General features: G+C 39.5%; 1 protein-coding gene and 1 long non-coding RNA gene across 3 annotated transcripts in view; one reads left to right on the forward strand and one right to left on the reverse strand.

Moving 5' to 3' along the window:
- NALCN (sodium leak channel, non-selective) overlaps positions 1-17404 on the forward strand; it is a 222673-nt gene that overhangs the window by 103847 nt on the left and 101422 nt on the right. For both annotated transcript variants that reach the window (XM_085056984.1, XM_085056992.1), the window contains exon 11: positions 12703-12834. In XM_085056984.1, coding sequence (XP_084913110.1) covers positions 12703-12834 — 132 coding nt within the window. The remainder of the gene's footprint in view (positions 1-12702; positions 12835-17404) is intronic.
- LOC146444552 (uncharacterized) lies at positions 1351-6419 on the reverse strand. Its single transcript, XR_014851140.1, has 3 exons — positions 5483-6419; positions 3093-5005; positions 1351-2324 (listed from the first exon to the last, which is right to left on the reverse strand). It is a non-coding gene; the product is annotated as an uncharacterized LOC146444552 (long non-coding RNA).

Below are 17404 nucleotides of genomic sequence, written 5' to 3' on the forward strand. Positions count from 1 at the left end.
ATAGTAAGAGCAACCTTTTCCTTTACATTTATAAAGCAGCTAGTAAATCTACAGTACTGCAATAACATAAAAATGAAAATTATTCTAATGAATTGAGAAATAAAAGGCCAGAGAAAACAGAGGCAGTGAAAATGGCTGATTCACACCTGGTTAATAAATGACATTTCAGAGACATGATTCTTGAATTGAAATGTAAGTGAAAGAGTAAGTAGTCTATTGAAGCAATTTCAGGGAGGTCTTCCAGGTAAGATCTTCAAAGGCATATAATTCAAGGAACAAGGGTTAATTGAAAATTGTTGGAAGTGAAGTTCCTGGAGTTGTAAAATGTAAAAGTTAAAGAAATTTTGAAGGCATGGGAAAAAAAATTATAGCACAGGTAGGGTCTAGAGTCTTTCCATCATCACTCACCTTCGCTGAAATCTGGGAGAAAGTTGAAGCCCCTGTAATAATCAATTACTTGTCAAAATTATATTTAGTGTGTATCTGAAGGATTGAGCAATGTTATGTATCACAGCTCATAAATGGCACAGCTTCTAAATAGGAGCAAATATTTAGTATTAGAGATGGAGCTATCTTACTGCAGAGTAAGCCCAACATGATCACTTTTTTTTCCTTCGGTAGTTAACATATTTTCAAAATATAAATATGAAAACACAGGAAATGTCAATATTGTTGACATACATAAAATAGAAGACTATATCTAGAGTATTTGGCAACAATATGTAAACAAAGATAATGCTGTAATGCAGATAGTGAATCAGCTGGAGTTTTCACAGGAGAAATTAGAAAATATAGATTAAAAATGTCAAGTGCATCCATTGTAAGTTGATTGACTGTCCTAGGTTGCAATATTGATGTAGTTAAGTATTCTATTACCACCAGCTGTGGGCCATTAGCTGCTATCACCCACTCCGGATGACAGGCAATGGGCCATCCTTAGCTATTATCACTTGCTAATGACCCACCCCGCATGACAGGCAATGGGCCATCAGGGACCCACCGTGTGACTCATGGACTTATCTCATCCCATTGTGAGATGCTCTGCCGAGGAGGGAGGAGCCAGGTGTTCCCACCTGGATATAACCTGGCCCTGGAACTGCCTGAGCTAGCCCCTGTCTACTGGGTTCCCAGAGGACCAGAGCTACTACTGGATCTTCAGCTGGAGACTAGACCTTCACAGGATCACCGCTTCAACTGGACTACTTCAGTTTGACTGCTACTACCACCCTAACAGGGTGTTAGGTTGTATCTGACTTTGTCAGTGCTTTTCCTTGTATTATTTCACTTATTTTTAATTTCAATCTTGACTTGTGATCTCCCACTGGTTTGTTTTCAAACCAACACATTGACTAAGCACAGCATCAGCAATTGGCTATAAATTTGGCCTGCTCCATAAGTGTCTATATAAATGCATGTACATGCAGACATATATTTTTATATAATTATCTATTTATGTGGTGTTTATCCACATAATGTGGATAAACATTATTAATATTATATTAATCCATATAATGTGACTGAGGTGAGAGTGTTTTTCTGCCTCTTCCTGTACCTGGGGTTCACAGATTGGCAAAGGTTGGAAGGCACCACAGTGGGACTTCTGGTCCAACCTCCCTGCTCAAGCAGGATCACACTAGAGCATATTGCACAGGATTGCATCCAGAGGGTTCTTGAGTATCTCCAGTGAGGGAGATTCCACTGAGCAACTTGTTTCAGCTGTGGTCACCCACACAGGTTAAATGCATTAAGGTTAATACATATAAAATGCATTAAGGTTAAATGCATTTAGTGTTGTGATTTTAAGCTAGTTCAGTATTTTTTATTGTGAGAGGAAAAGAACTTGTGCACTTTCTCTTTGCAAGTGCTCTGGAACTAGGGAGAATATTTATCTCCATAGGACTAGTAGATGATTAATCACACCTTAGTAAAATACTGAGTGAATGTCCACCCTACAGCTTTCATGAAATAACTAGATATAAAGCAAAAATTCAATCAGCCTATCTGATTTCACATTTTAGTTAATTATTATTCTGACTCGTATTTTCTGAATTGATCTGTGTTGCTATATTTAGGAAAAAGAGTTAAAACTTCATATTATTTGGGTTGTTTCATATTTCATTGTGTGTAGCTTTAGAGAAAATTACTGCTAAGGTGATGATATTAACAGTTCTAAAAATCTGACAGGTAGGTAAAAATTTCTATGCATTGTTGTTATCGTGAACAATTTAAGTAGTATTTTTAGATTTCTTTTATCTTGCAGCATCTGCTCTCAATTTCACTAAGACTGCAGTCACTGAAAGGCTGCTTACTTCCTCTCTCTCTTCCTGCCAAGAAAGTAACATACTGTGTTAGCTGATTTATAAACTGGTTGGGAGGAGGGTCATTTAGTTTCAAAGGACCCATTATTTCACGGTTTTTTAGGGCAGAAGAGTCACCATTTTCTTTTTGACTGTACTGTTAGAAGTTTGTAGGAGGAGAAAAGTGACTGCTGTTAGCAAGAGGTGTACAAAAATGTATCTGTGCTACTGCTTTTTTTCTATTATTGCAAGATATGAATTAACATAACGCAGCTAATCTGAAGGAGGCATATGCAACACATTCTTTAGACCTATAGCAGAAATAGAACTTTGGCTTTTAAGTCTAGGATGTAAGGAAAAAATCTATCTAATTTCTGACAAACTTTTGCCTTACAAGCTTGGTTACTCAAAAAAGTCTTAAGAAATGAGTTTTTCATTTTTCTTCCGTAGGCTATCATTATTTCCCTATGTTTACTTCGTAAGTGTGTATTTTCTCATTCTTTCTGTGTTACTGACTTTACTTTGTTCCTTTAAACAGAATTCAATTTGTCTTTTTTAAAGTAGCGTTTAATTTCTAAATCAAAATTAGCTATATGAAAAGGCAGGAGAGTCTCTCTAAATATGACAGATTAATGAACCAACTGTATTTTCAATTATTACAGAGACATTTAGACTACTGGAAGATAGTTCTTAACAACTGCTGATTTCTGGATGGTTTTAGCTATACCATGTCACCTGAAAATTGTATTTGTTGCCTTAAAAACATATTGTGGTAGCACAAAATCTTATGCTCACCTATTGATGAACATACTTCAATGTCCTGAAATGTTACCATTATTCAGTAATAGTTCCATTTCCAGCATGTTTTGAGGCTGCATGGCAGGAGACCCTGTAAAAACACAGATACAGTGGACATCTTGAGTTTTGCATCCTAATCAGATGTCATAGAAGGTGGAAAGAGAAGCACAGGAAAGTGGAACTTGTAGAATATTTTACAAGCCAGGACAGTTTACTGTCTATACCACTCTTTCTGCCAGGCCAGCATCACCTCTGCTGCAGCCAGAAAACATTTACAGAAAGGTTTCTAAATGCATATTCTAAAACTTGTAAGAGTTATGATGTTTGGGTTTTGGGGAGCATTCTCCTCCCTTGACTATCGCCATACTATCTAAATTATCTCCTGCAGCTGATAACAAGGCTCTCCGTGCTAAGGTGATCTGAAAGTAACAGTTTCTACAGAGATTTTTCATTGGACTGCGGATCTTAAAGGGTCTTTACATTCATCTCTGTGACATCACTACCCTAAAAACTTCGTCTACCATCATAAAAATGTCAAAGCAAGTCTCTGTAGACAAAATTGCTGAAGAATCACCCTGCTTTCATTGCACTGGGACTGTTGGCCTGCATTGTAAAGCCAAGACTGCCTCCCTGTCATCACAAAACTTTGTAGTATCTGAGCTGTGGCTACTGACTTTTTTCCTTTGCAGTATTTAAAAGCCAAGTCTTCCATCATCTTTAAAACTTACCCTTCCCCTTGTTTCCTCAATGAAGTTGAATTGTTTGAATTCATCTAGCATCGGAGTTCCTCTCAAATACAGTAGATGGTATCTTAGATTTACAATGTTTTTAATGTCCCATGCTGATATATAACTGCATTAATATAAGATATTAAAAAGCTAGTTCCCATAGAATTTCTGGTTAATGCCTAATAATTTTCAGAAATGTTCAGACTGCAGAGCATGAGAATATTTCTAAATTCTCCTCACAAGCATATCTTTGTCAGTCAGTTGTAAGTAAGTTGAAAGCAAAATGGTTTATAGAAAATTAGTTACATAGCTTATAAAATGCTCTACAATGTACTGCAAACAAAAGGGAAAATTTTCTGCAATTTTATGATTTTGTACTTACTCAGATGGCCATTAACCAACAAGATGAAAATCAAATTTATCCTATTCACTGTATGAATTATCTATGATTAGCAGTGTATAGAATGTGATTTTCTAAAGCTTCTTTCATATTCAAGGTATCTTCAAACACTTTACAAAAAAAAAAGGCATGAAATAAATACCCTAAGTATACTAAACATATATTGGATAAAAAAACTTGCCTTTTTCTTTAGGCCAGAACTGAATCTTTGTTCAGTGACTCTTAGAAATGTTCTGTCTTAAAATCCTAAAGTCAAGGGTTTTTTCTGTTTCTAGTCTTGTACGTTCTAATAGCTTCTGAGGCATTTGATGTGTCCTGCTTTCCACAGTGTATCAAGAATGACTGGCAGTCATTCTCCTTTCTTAGTGTTGTAAATTCTATGCATACACCTTAAACTGGCCCTGCTCTATAATAACCATAATCCTTTTATATGTATTTACAAGTCATGGGCCGAGTTCTGAAACATCCACAAAAAATGAGAATTTCAGCACTTTTTAAAATTATTATTACATGACCCAGTGCTTTCCAAGCTGCCATAATTAACTTCAGTCACGTTGTGTTAGCTCTTCTGACCAAGGTTTCTCTATTCTGTGATGCCCACATAACTCCAGCTAGCTGGGTTTTCTTAAGTCATTGGGTACCGTAACACTTGCAGTGCTGTTCCAGAATGTATCTCCACACCTCATGGTGATTCTGTGCAAGGAAATAAACTGGCACGAATCTGCCTTTGTGTCACTGCAGTAGTACGATCTAGGCTGCAACACGCTCCTAAGTGGAAAAGACTGGAGTGCACAAATTTAAGCTTTTCCATTGCTGTTCATCACCCAACTCTTTTGTGCACATCTAAACAACTTTAACAAATCAAAGTCTATTCCAGGTACCAGAAAGGATGGTCTTCCAGTAGGCATGTATAGACAGAAGTACAAATACCATACAGCATCATTATAATCATAGATGTAAACTTAACCACAATGATCATGTAGCCAGTACATGATCAGTCTTTAAACAGTTATAACTGGAAGCTTGGCTGAAACCTTTTAGCAGGATCTAGCTTCCTTGTGCAAATAGCAAAAGCCAATGGAGATGAAAAGGGAGTAAGCTTGCCAAAGCCGTTCCATTAAAACACAGAGGAGGAGATACTACTGGTTTATGAAGTGTTAAAGTATACCTAAAATATAAAGAAATACAGATACAACTGTATTTTGAGTGTTGATGAATGTACAATTCAAATTATCAAAATCTGAAAAAAAGCTGCTTACCCATTGTCCCATTTCAGTGAGAGGAACTGCGAAGAATTCTTTAATTAGATGGACAGGAACGAAGTGAAGTCAACCGAGACAGACTTGGTATCTGAGAACCGTTTATTGATAACGAAAAACAAAAGAAAGAGGTAATTGCCCCATTAAAGAGGGCTGGAAAAGACAGAAAAGAAGAGAAAAGGAACGGTAGAGATACAGCAAGAGAGGAGGGAGAGAGAGAAAGGCGGGCCTCGCCAGCAGCAGAGCAGACGGTGCTGCGATGTCCCCGCGGCAGAGGTGTGGTGCGCACGCTGTTCGCGCGGAGCCTGCGCGCTGCTCCGACAGGAGCGGCTCCTGAGGCGACCGACAGCCGGACACGGGTGTCCACGGGTGAGGGGCGATCGCAGGACGGGCAGAACCCGGGACAGGCAGCGGAGGCAGGTCGGAAGGGCAGGTGGCGGAGGCAGGGACGGACAAGCAGGGTCGTCGGCCAGGGACACAGGGAGGCAGGAACACGCGGCAGCCGGGGCAGGCGAAGGAGCAGGGCAAGGCAGGGTGCGAGGCAGTGAGTGAGCCCCCCACTCAAAAAGCCTCAAAAGCAAACAGCACAGTCTCCAAAAAGCCCCTCAAGCGAGCCTCCCCACGGCAAATCCCCAGTGAACCCAAAGCGAAAAGTCTGAGGTGTTTAACGGAGTTTGTTTTATATCGCCTGGCCTCGCCCCATGCCCGCCTGCCGGCAGGAGGCCATTAGCCCAGTCCAGCCTCCTGCGTAGCTCATTGGCGGAAACCTTGGCCCCGCTGATGGCAGGAGCCTCTGCGGGGAGCGCAGTGTGCTCTGTGAGGCGTTGGCGGGCGAGGTTACCCCAGAGACAAGGCTTCCCCCATCTTCTGAGTGTCTCTGGGGAGCACAGTGTTTGTTGTGAGACGTTGGCAGGCGGAATCACCCCAGAGACAAGGCTTCCCCCATCTTTGAGTGTCTCTGGGGTGCACAGTGTCTGCTGTGAGGCGTTGGCAGGTGGACTCACCCGAGAGACCAGGCTTCCCCCATCTTCTGGCTGCCTTCTTTCACCTGTGCTCCCCTTTCCCCCACACGCCTCTGACAACCAGTCTTGAGACAAAGGAGATCTAAAATGGCTCCTCACACCCATGTAATGATTATCAAAGTCTTTTAGTTAAATGATGTTTACACTGTTCATTAATTGGTTTGGTACTTTCTAGAGCTACCCTGCCAGTTTGACAGTTATGCACTCCAAGCTTTTTACGACCTAAATGGCCAAAATAAGCAAAGCTTTTCTGCATATCAAGTCTTCACCATGTCTTGCTCAGTACTAATAAGTTTGAGGGTTTTGTAGGTAATCTTTTATTCTTGAAGGCAATTTTTCCTCCTTTTTTTTTGTTTTCTTAGATCGCCACCAAGACTGTTAGTATTGTCAAATGCAGTCTGAATTTCTGTAGGTCTAAATGGAAACCACTGAGTTCTTTGAAGACACCTCTTTCAAGGTTTCACATGATAGTATTAAACGTCATCAGCTGGGTCAGTTTTGAGCTAGTAATGTCAGGGTAACATGGCCCATGGGTTCTTTCATTATTAAGTCTGTCAGACCCTACAAGTTTGCAACATTTACCACCTTGCTTAGTAAGTAAGATCTATTATAGACTTGAAATAAAAATCCTATATAAAGGTTGGTGATGCAAGCCGTGACCTGATGTACATATGAAGCCTCCAAAAGTCTAGTGTTAGGAAAAGGTAGTTTCATATTCAGTAATTCCAGTTTGCTTAGTGACTGCATTTTGCATGGACCATTGCTTCCTGAGCCAGCGTCTGTTTGGCTCTGGCTGTGCAAAGTGGCAGCTGCTGTGGATGTTCTCCAGGGCAGTGAGCTGGCAAAGGCAAATTTATGTCCCTCATCCTTCCTGTGCCATGCAGGAACATGGGAGGAGTATTAGAGCAATATACCCCATTCTGATATGGGGTACTGGAGTGACAAAACACTGCTTTAGGCCATGTATTGTAATGCTCAGTAAGACTGAGTGAGCCAGGTAGTCTCTGCCTATCAGCAATAGCAGTTCCACTGCTTACTTGAGTTCTTGGATGAATCTGGGATATTAAATACAGTTTTTCATTCAGAGTTCCTCAGCTGCACCAAGCATGTCCCTGGTGTTGAAAAAATGAGTAGTATTTTAGAAGTCTTTTTTACTGTCAGGAAATTCTCATCTGGGCACAAAAAAAGCCCTTGGCTCCTTTGTGTATTTACAAACAATGAAAGAATGTGGATCAATACCAGTTTGTCATGGACTGGGTTTTATGGCCACTGCATCTTTAATGCACTGTGCCATACAGGTTCTTCACTGTCCTGGACGCTGAGAATCAGCATGAAGTCAGATGCCAGCATTATAGGTAATTCATAGTAAATGTAAGAAATTTGTCACTGTTGTAGTTGATTGATGGCAGCAGCAGGGCATTTCACTTGAGACTTCTTCAACACAGCTAATCTTAAATCCAATTTAATATTAGATACAATTTACCATGTATCTGGCTGACAGCAACGTCAGAACATTTCTTTCATCTCATTCTTAACACAGTTTAAGAAATACACGTCCAAGGGCTAAAAAAAGGTCAGTAAATTAAACAAGAACAAAAATTGGCATTATGTCTCTTCTTTCAAGTTTGCATGGAGAATTTTCCATGACTATGTGCTCTGAAAGGGGCTGTAATCCAAATGACACACTGCTGATCCAATGATCCAAAATGACTTTTAAGGCTTATGCAAGTGCTGTGGACTAAATTCAGCTTTCATTTAGACCTCATTCTAAATACAGAATTACGTAAAGAGACAGTGGATTCTCATGGTTGAAAACTGCAGCAGAGGTGCGTCTGAACCATTTTATGGGTGAAGATCCGAATCAAAATTCTGTGATGCAGAAAGAACAAACTAAGGCAGATTAGAGTAGGGGGAAAGCTAGGCACAGTAGGTGTGTGGGTTAGAGCACTGTGATTGATCTCCTGAAGATACAGCAGTCTGTCAGAGAGGCCAGCAGGAAAGCTGCTTATCATGTGCAGCCTTCGTGACAAGTGAGCAGCTTGATTCTGGCATGACGTAGAAAAAATAAAGAAACACCGATACCAATCTGGCCCCCATAACTGGCACTGGCCAGTCCTGGGATTTAAAAATAATGATTTTTTTTTTAATCTCCTCAGCATAATGTTTTTGCTCTGTGTGTGGTGTAGATATTTGCTCGGATACATCCACCTTGCTGGCCCTGTGTGCTCTCTGTGTCTCTGCCAGCTCTTAGGTACTTTTATTGTTCCTCACTGCAGTTATTTCCTGATTTGTTGGCTCTGCCAGCTGTTCCTGCCTTTACATAGCCTGGGCCTGGCTTACATCCTGTGTGAGCCTCCTTCCTTATTATCCTAATGTTGAATCAAGTTATGCCAGTGTAATACTCTCTATTAGCTAAATAGTCTCCTTTCAATTTAATTGGGAAAGCGACCTTGACAACAAGCTTTATTGAATTTTATTGAAAAGCAAAAGGTGCTGCAATGAGTCCAGATGAGGACAAGGATCCTGGTGAATGGGCTGGAGCACAAGCCTTGTGAGGAGTGACTGCAGGATCTGGGAATGTTTAGCCCAGAGAAGAACAGAGGTTCAGGGAGGACCTTATTGCTCTCCCTAACTACATGAAAGGAGGTTGTGGTAAGGAGGGGGTCAGTCACTTCTCCAGCTGACAAGTGACAGGATGGGAGGAAATGGCCTCAAGTTGCACCAAGGGAGTTTTAAATTGGATATTAGAAGAAACTTCTTCATGGAAAGGGTTGTCAAAATTGGAGTGGACTGCCCAGGGAAGTGGCAGAGTCACCACCCCTGGAATTTTAAACATGTGGCTATGGCACTTGAGGACACAATTTAATGGTGAACATGGTGGTGGTGCTAGGTTGTTGGTTAGACTTGATGGTCTTAAAAGTCTTTTCCGACCTTAATGATTCTGTGATTCTATGAACAGAGCTATGATTACGATATTATTTCTGTTACTGGAATTTATTTTCCAGGAATAAATATGCCAACTGGAAAATCTTTTTATGAGTGTCCGTTCTGGTCCTGACCAGAACAAAATTAGTCTTTGCAGTAGCCAGAGGGGGGCCTTGGCTAGAACCTGGAGGTTATTCTATACCAACTCTCATTTCATTGCTGGGGTCAGGGGGAAAGGAATCTCTTCCAAAGAGAAGGAGTCTTTTCCGGTCGAGTAAATGTGGCAGAGGGAGTGCTTGGGTAGTGCTGATTCTGAACATTTAGCATGTGACTCACTCACCTCTCTCTCGTACACTTGTTATTAACATTGTTTCTGTAACCGTTCATTTTCTTATCTCATTGCCGTTTCCAGTAAATCATTCTTATTTCAGCCCACATTCTTTACCTTTTGTGCCTCCAATTCTCCTCTATAGCCACCAGCAGGGGAAGGGGAGGGGGGAAAGGAACAAGTGTCAGTGTGGTTTGGAGCTTATCATGGATCAGCGGCACCACTAAATTGAGGAGTACCATTCCTAAATCATGACATTGTCCAAAGGTACAGACTAGATGACAAAGTGTGCATATATGTACATGCATATCAAGACAGTTTCTGTATTTTTATTTTTCATGTATTACCATTTTACTTCCCTGAGAAGAGATAAAAGGGCCTTTTGCAGCCTCACTGACTAGTTTCTTTTAGCAAGTACTTTCAATTGTGACAGAATATTTCATTATTATGGTGGAAATTTTGACACCATTAAAAATACAGTGTAAAATATGCAGACACTAACTATCTAGTTAGAATTCGGGTGAAATAGAAATGTGAAGGATAGGATAACACTTGTTTTGAATCACACCACTGAAAAAAAACGTGTGATTGATGCCAATAGCCCTATCTTTAATTATTGTATTCTTATAGCTTGCCTTGTGGATTAAAAATAAAAGTAAGACTTTATTTAGCCACTATTTTGGTGACTTACCTGTGCATTAGGTATTATTAACCCCTGCTTGTTCTGTAAATTTCTGAATATAAAGCTTTATCTCCTGAACTTCCCTTTCCATAATAGAATATACAACCATTTTATGTCACTGGGGTCAAAAGGAAGCCAGCTTGCATGAGAAGAGTTTGAGCTGTTTTCTGTCTGCCATGCTACCTGTAAATTCGCACAAAAAGTCCAGATATTAAGAGACGAGGCAGTTCTATCAGCTGAATGCATGTAAATATGTGCTAAGTCTTCATTCAGCTGCAATTTAAGCAAGCTACCTTAAGCTCCAGTGGAATTCAAGAGGGGATGAATTCTTCAGTGGGCAGGCACAAGGCTTCGCTAAAAGCCTGAACAAGTACCAGTCCTTGCAGCCTCCCATACATCCCATATATCAAAAAAGAAACGCAGCAACCCTGTAGTATGAAGAGTAGCTTGGTTGAGACTCTGAGCTTCAGGCATACTTAAACATAAAATGTTAATGCTGACAATTCTATATGAATAAAACAACCTCAGCTCCTTAAAGACAGTGTTTTACAACTATGTATATGAATTTTCTAACGTTAATATTTCTTACAAATGTAAAAATATTTGTTACTTAAATTTTGCATTCTTCTAGAGTAGATGGTCTCTGAGATCCCTTTCAACCTAAACCATTCCATGATTCTAGGATTTTCACAAGCCCCAGTTCTCCTGGGGCAGTGATAACACACTGGTATCTGCTAGAAGGACAATACAGCAGACAACAGTCCAGATTTCTGCACTGCAGTGGTGGTAACTCCCTAAAGCACAAATACTGGTGAGACCAGGTGTTCTGGAGGGACCTCATGCTTGCCAGGAAGGAGAAACTGGCCAGGTTGTGAGATTCAAGAGCAGTCTTTGTTGTAATAACCATGAGAGTCAGGAACTTGCAAGGAAGGAACAAAGCCAAAAGATAGGACCACAGCCCTGCTGTTCAGACTTTTTCATGTTCAGGTGTCTGCTTGGAAGAATCCCATGGAATACAGTCCTAGACATTACAGGCTTCAGAAGAACTGCTTGATTTTCAAGGATCTCCTCCTTCAAGACCAAGTTAAAAATGGTCTCCTTCCATGTGCCAGAAATGAAACAAATATGGCAGGAGGTCCACATGATTGAACAAGTAGCTCTGTACAAAACTCAGGAAATGGTTGAGGGCTTTTTCACCCATCTTGATAGGTAAGACTTACCTTCCAGAATCTCAAGCCCTTGAGTCTTGTGAGAAAGTCTGGAGCCGAGATGAACATCTGAACACAAGAGACTCCTTCACTGTGTAGTTGGTCCAACAGTGGAACAGGTTGCACAGACAGGTTGCAGAGCCTTCATCTATCAAGATATTCAGACTCTGACTAGACACAGTTCTGGAATACCTGCTCTAGCTGAGTCTGCTTAAGAAGGTAGCACCAGAATAGATAATCTCAAGTCCCTTCCAGCCTACATAATTATATGATTATGTGAACATAAACCAGTACACACACACAGAGTCTTTAGGAAGAAGTTGAAAGGAGGCAGAGTTCTTCTGTATTTTGAGTTCTGTTATTCCTGAAATTTTGTTAGGCACTTGTACATATAAACTCAGGAGCAAATTGAAATTTTTCCATCATAAGCACAATTTACACACAAACACATGGAACCATGAAGGTGCATAATTTACTTATGTTAAAGACCTGAACTGTATCACTTGTGGGACTTTGAAAAAAATTATCAATATTAGTGACCATTCATTCAAAGCTGGTTTAATGTATATGTGTTTTATTCATTTGGGCAGTAGTTTGACATCAGATGAATCCCATAATACATGTGTTTCTTGAGCAAAAGCAATGCACAAGATAGAATTGATGTTACATGTTCATGAACAATAAGTCATCAAGATTTACATGAATTAATCATAATGTAGGAGTATTAACTAGGGCCAACTGAGTAGATAGATGGGCTCTTTATGCTTTTAAACAAACTAAAGTAATAGATATACCATTAAATTACAAACCTTCAGTAAGAAGTCAATTGGCAAATAAAAACTGAAAAGTACAAAAAAAACCCCAAAACTTGCACATGTAAATGAGTTGAAGGAGTATATTAAAATGTATTTTAAAGAATGATAAATTAGAATCATATAAGGAAGCTTTAGAATAACATATTATTATAGCTGATTATGTTTTGACAATGTAATAGAACTTTAAAATTCATGTGGTTTGACTCATTTTGATGATAAAATTGGCTTTCTCTATTGTAGAAAATGATGAGGTCATCTGTGTTTCATATGTTCATACTAAGCATGGTTGCTGTCGATGTGATTGTTGCTGCTAGTAACTACTACAAAGGAGAAAATTTCAAGAGACAATATGATGAATTTTACCTTGCTGAGGTGAGTATACTGAAATTACTATCTGGGTAATTTTAAAGATAAACTGAAATAAAAAATGTGAATGTCAAGAACATTTAATTATGTAATCTTTTATTCCCTTAAGCATTCCAAGAATACTTTGCTAACTTGTTCAACTTCCTCTGTTTGACAATAGCTGACAGCCCTATCTTACAATCTTTTGAAAGGTAATTTCCTCAAACAAAATGTTAGTGGTAGTGAGCTGAGGCTTAAGTATAACGTCTGCAGGCAATGCATGGCTGCTGAGTTACTGTCTAGCAGGAGCATAACATTTGGAAGAATTTAACTTTAAAAAGATGACAAAACACTGTATTAAAAAAAAAATATAAAACTTCTTCCTAAATCATCTTTATTTGATATATATACTTAGCTGCCCAGAGGTCCTTAAGCATAACCAAAATAGTGTTACAAGTGCTCTAGCTTCAACAATTATAAGAGCACACCACAAAAAATAAAAAAATTACACAGTCATGAATTTTGTAAAGGAGGACTCTGTGCTCTTGAACCAATGAAGTGACGTTTTGACAGGGAGCCTACTTGAGTCATTAGCTAGTCAAGGATCTTAATGTAGAGCTTGCACTAGAGGTCCTAGAACCTTGCATACTTGTCTTTTGAGTACTAATTAATTCCGTTAAAGGCAGAAAAAAAAAAAGAATTGAAGTCTTTGGTACTAATGTACAGGCATAGCTTCAAACAGGTACTTGTTTTTCCTGAATCAAGTGCAATCAGTATTGTAGCATTCTTTATTAAAAATACTTATTTCCATGGGAACGGTGAATTGTCACTTTTTCTGAATAAAAGTCACCAGTGTTGAAAGATCACTTCTTTCACCAGTGTACCAAGATCAGTTCTCTGAAAATGTTGATCACAGTTGCCTACATTGGGCACATGTCTAATTTATGCTTGCTGCAGTTTCCCTGGCTTCAGTAGTTACACAGTCCTTTGGAGCCGGGGGGGACATTCTTAGACTAGAGTGCATGCTAGCAGAATGTTCCTGGTTGTTTCTCTGCTTCTGGTTGTTGTGTGGTTTTCTATGTCTAAACACATTTGATACTCAGACTCACATGCCCAGCTTTAAATTCTTTAGTCTGTAATAGTGCAATGCTTTATGAATCTGCTTTTTTTAAGGAAGGTTGAGTTGATATTTTTTGTCTTAGTTTTAGAATTTGTATCTGATCTCTTAAAATTATATGAAGGTGAGAGTTCACCAGTTCTGGAATAAAAATGAAAGCACAAAAATGGTTAAAAACAGCAGCAGAATTCAAACCTTTAAAAAAGTGCAGATTATTGAGACAGCACTGCTGCATCATTCTCTGTTGTCTGTCATGCTGCTGGGGATAGCTGTATTTTGAGTGAATGTTGAGTCAATTTTGGCATGAGCAATTAAAAGAATAATTGTGAAATTTGTTGTCTGTATTTTATCTCAAGTACTATTTGAAAAACAACATGAACATGAAAATTATTATCCTGTAAATAAGACATTGAAATAAAACCAGTAAATGCTGGGTTGTCTTATGACATGCCCCACAGATCTGAGAGTAGAATTGAGGACAGGGAAACTCATTTTAATCTTCAGCATTGTTTAACCCCAGCCAGCAGCTCAGTCCCATGAAGCCTCTTGTTCACTCTCCTTCAGTGGGATGGGATGGGATGGGATGGGATGGGATGGGACGGGACGGGACGAGAGAATGGTCAGAACAAAAGTGAGACAACTCATGAGTTGAGATGAAAGCCGTTTAATAGGTAAAACAAAAGTCATGCACACAAGCAAAGCAAAGCAAAGCAAGGGATTCATTCACCACTTCCCATGGGCAGGGAAACCATCTCCAGGAAAGCCAGGCTCCATCACTCGTAACAGTGACTTGAGAAGACAAACACCATCACTTTAAATATCCCCTCTTCCTTCTGCTTCCTCTAACCTTATGTGCCAGGCACAATGGCCTCTGGGATGGGATATCCGTGTGGTCAATTGAGGTCAGCTGTCCTGGCTGTTTTCCTGCCCCACTCCTAGCACACCTGCACCCTGTTCACTGGGGTGGTGAGAAGCAGAAAACGTCTTGCCACTGTGCAAGCACTGCTCAGAAACATCTGAAGCATCCCTGTGTTACCAACACTGTTCCCAGCACAAACCCAAAATAGCACCATACAAGCTATGATGGGGAAAATTAACTCTGTCACAGGCAAATCCAGTACAATATCCTTGGCCAGAAACAAATAATTAAGTCAGCATTAAAGCGTGAGGGCATGAACTCTTCACAGCAGGCATTTTTGCTTTATGCCCAGGATACAGCAAGTGGAGCCTGGATTCTTAACGAAATAACATTAATTGTATTTATATTCAAAATGGGGAACACTGCATGTCCTATTTCTATTTTGGCTCTGAATATGTAGTATAATTATGCTTTTATTAATCAGTGCTAGAAACAATCTCTTCAACATTTACTTCAAGTGTAGAGTTTGCAGGGTTTTGGTTTTTTTTCCAATAGAAATACTTGCCAGGGTTTATTCAAGGTGAGTTTGTTATGTAGACTAGTGTATTATAATTCTGTCCTATAAGCAATGTCCTGTTTTCTTTAAAAATACATTTTTCTGTTTCTGCATAGCTTAGATCATTGATTTGTTAGTGGAGAGGTTGTCAGAAAACTCATTTGTTTACATTCTACATTTTACATTTCTAATTATATGAGATAAAGTATTCTGGGATAGGGAAAGGTGGGATTTTTAATTTGTTAAGCATACTTTTTTTTATTTCCATTTGTTGAGTTTCCTGGTTTTGCTTTTTATTTAAGCCTGTGATGCTTTCACTAGAGGCACTATAAAAATCAAATTAACAAATCCCTAGTATGTTATAGAAGGAGGAACAAAGGAAAGTATCAGAAGAGCAGAAGAGTTGAAAAATCGTGGGAGAGAGGAGAAATTGATAATCTCTTATCATTTCCTATTTGGCTGTTGTGAAACTTGTTCTTTGTAGCACAAAGGTTGAACAAAGAAAGTGTTTTTAAGAGCCTTGCAGAGGCTATATACTCAAACAATGCAGATTATTCCACAGTGGTGGGTTTGTTTCCCTGGTGAAGGAGACTGGTTGGAGCAGGATGTGCTGCTGTTGCTCTGTCTTTTCCATTAGAGTGGGCTGCGGAAAGCTTTCCCTTCAGGGAGAGCTGACTCAAGCAGCCAACAGTGGTGAGGATTCTCTTTGCTAAAGGAAATGGCCAGATTAATTATAGCAACCATATCTGGCTTTCTGATACATTTTCCAGAAGTCACTGTGGAAGCTGCTGGCTTTAGGAGAAGACATGTCTAATAAAATATCTCCCTTGATCCCTTCTATGGATCACATGTTGTAGTGGCCTAGAATTTTAGAAATATATCCACTTAAACTCAGTAGGCAAATCTAAATTAATTTGTTGAGATGCCCAGGATCAAGAAAATAAACCTGTTTCAATTGTTGGAAAGATATGACAGGCTCAAGAAGGCAAAAGTTAAACAAGAAGATAAAAAAATAAATTAATCTATACCCAGATCCTATTGTTTGCATAATTTTGTACCCAGTAGCAAATAAGAAGTTCTGACAGGCATTTCAACTTGTATGCATCAGCCCTGCAGATTAAGCAAAACCAGAATTTCAACAGGATGATTGAAAACCCCAGTGCAGTATCTGGGAACCTGAAAAGAGTAGAGCTTCAAACTCATTTTGGTAATTTTGGATGAGGATTCTGACTTCAACTGCTCAATACCCAGACAGCATAGTGATGGATGTTTGTTTTTCTATGTGTCTTCCATTAAAACATGTTACAAACTGGCTGCTTATTTGAGTTGCATACGATTCCTACAAATACTGCTTTGAAGTGTCTGAAAACAGAGGTCAGAAACAGCTGCTCCTATATAGTTCCTCCTAGATTCCTTTTGTAACTGTCCTCTGTACTGCTGCCGTTGGGTAGCCTTTGCCCTATCCTGGATGAAGGAAGGATTGAATGCTGTGTCAAATCTAGTAGTGAGGGAAGTGCTGGAGGTCTGTGCCCTTACTCCCACTGTTACTCCTCGAAAGAATTCTTGTCCTTTCTGACAGCTTGAAACCTTTCAAGTAAGACACAAATAAAAGAAAACAAACTGAGTCTGTCAGTGTTGGATGCTGACTGATAGTGAGCTCTGCCTCTGCCAAAATATAAATGTTGAGTGGCTACAAGCGAAATTTATTGATGAAGGTGGTATTAAAACCACAAAGCTTCCAGGTGACCAGATGGGACATAACTATCAGGGAAATGGCCCATTCCAGTTAGGTCCTCTTTGGCCTCCCCAAAGCGAAATTGGCAACCTGGTGAGGACTGGCTGCTTGGTGGTTGCCAGTGTGTTACGCCTGCTTTTTCTTTGTGGGTCTGCTCTGGCTTCTTATGTGAGTTTGCCTTTGCCTTGTCTGTACACCAATGAAAGGAATTATTCCAGCTTTAGAAAAAAACCACAAAACTCAACAAAGCTATGAAATTGTGTTGCATTTCACACCTAACAAAAAGTTCTAGTCAGATATTCTGAATCTTCTCCTGTAATTAATTACAAG

The sequence above is a fragment of the Lichenostomus cassidix genome, chromosome 1, assembly GCF_008360975.1.
Source record: "Lichenostomus cassidix isolate B80296 chromosome 1, HeHo_3.0, whole genome shotgun sequence".
In the NCBI taxonomy this organism is placed as follows: Eukaryota; Metazoa; Chordata; class Aves; order Passeriformes; family Meliphagidae; genus Lichenostomus; species Lichenostomus cassidix.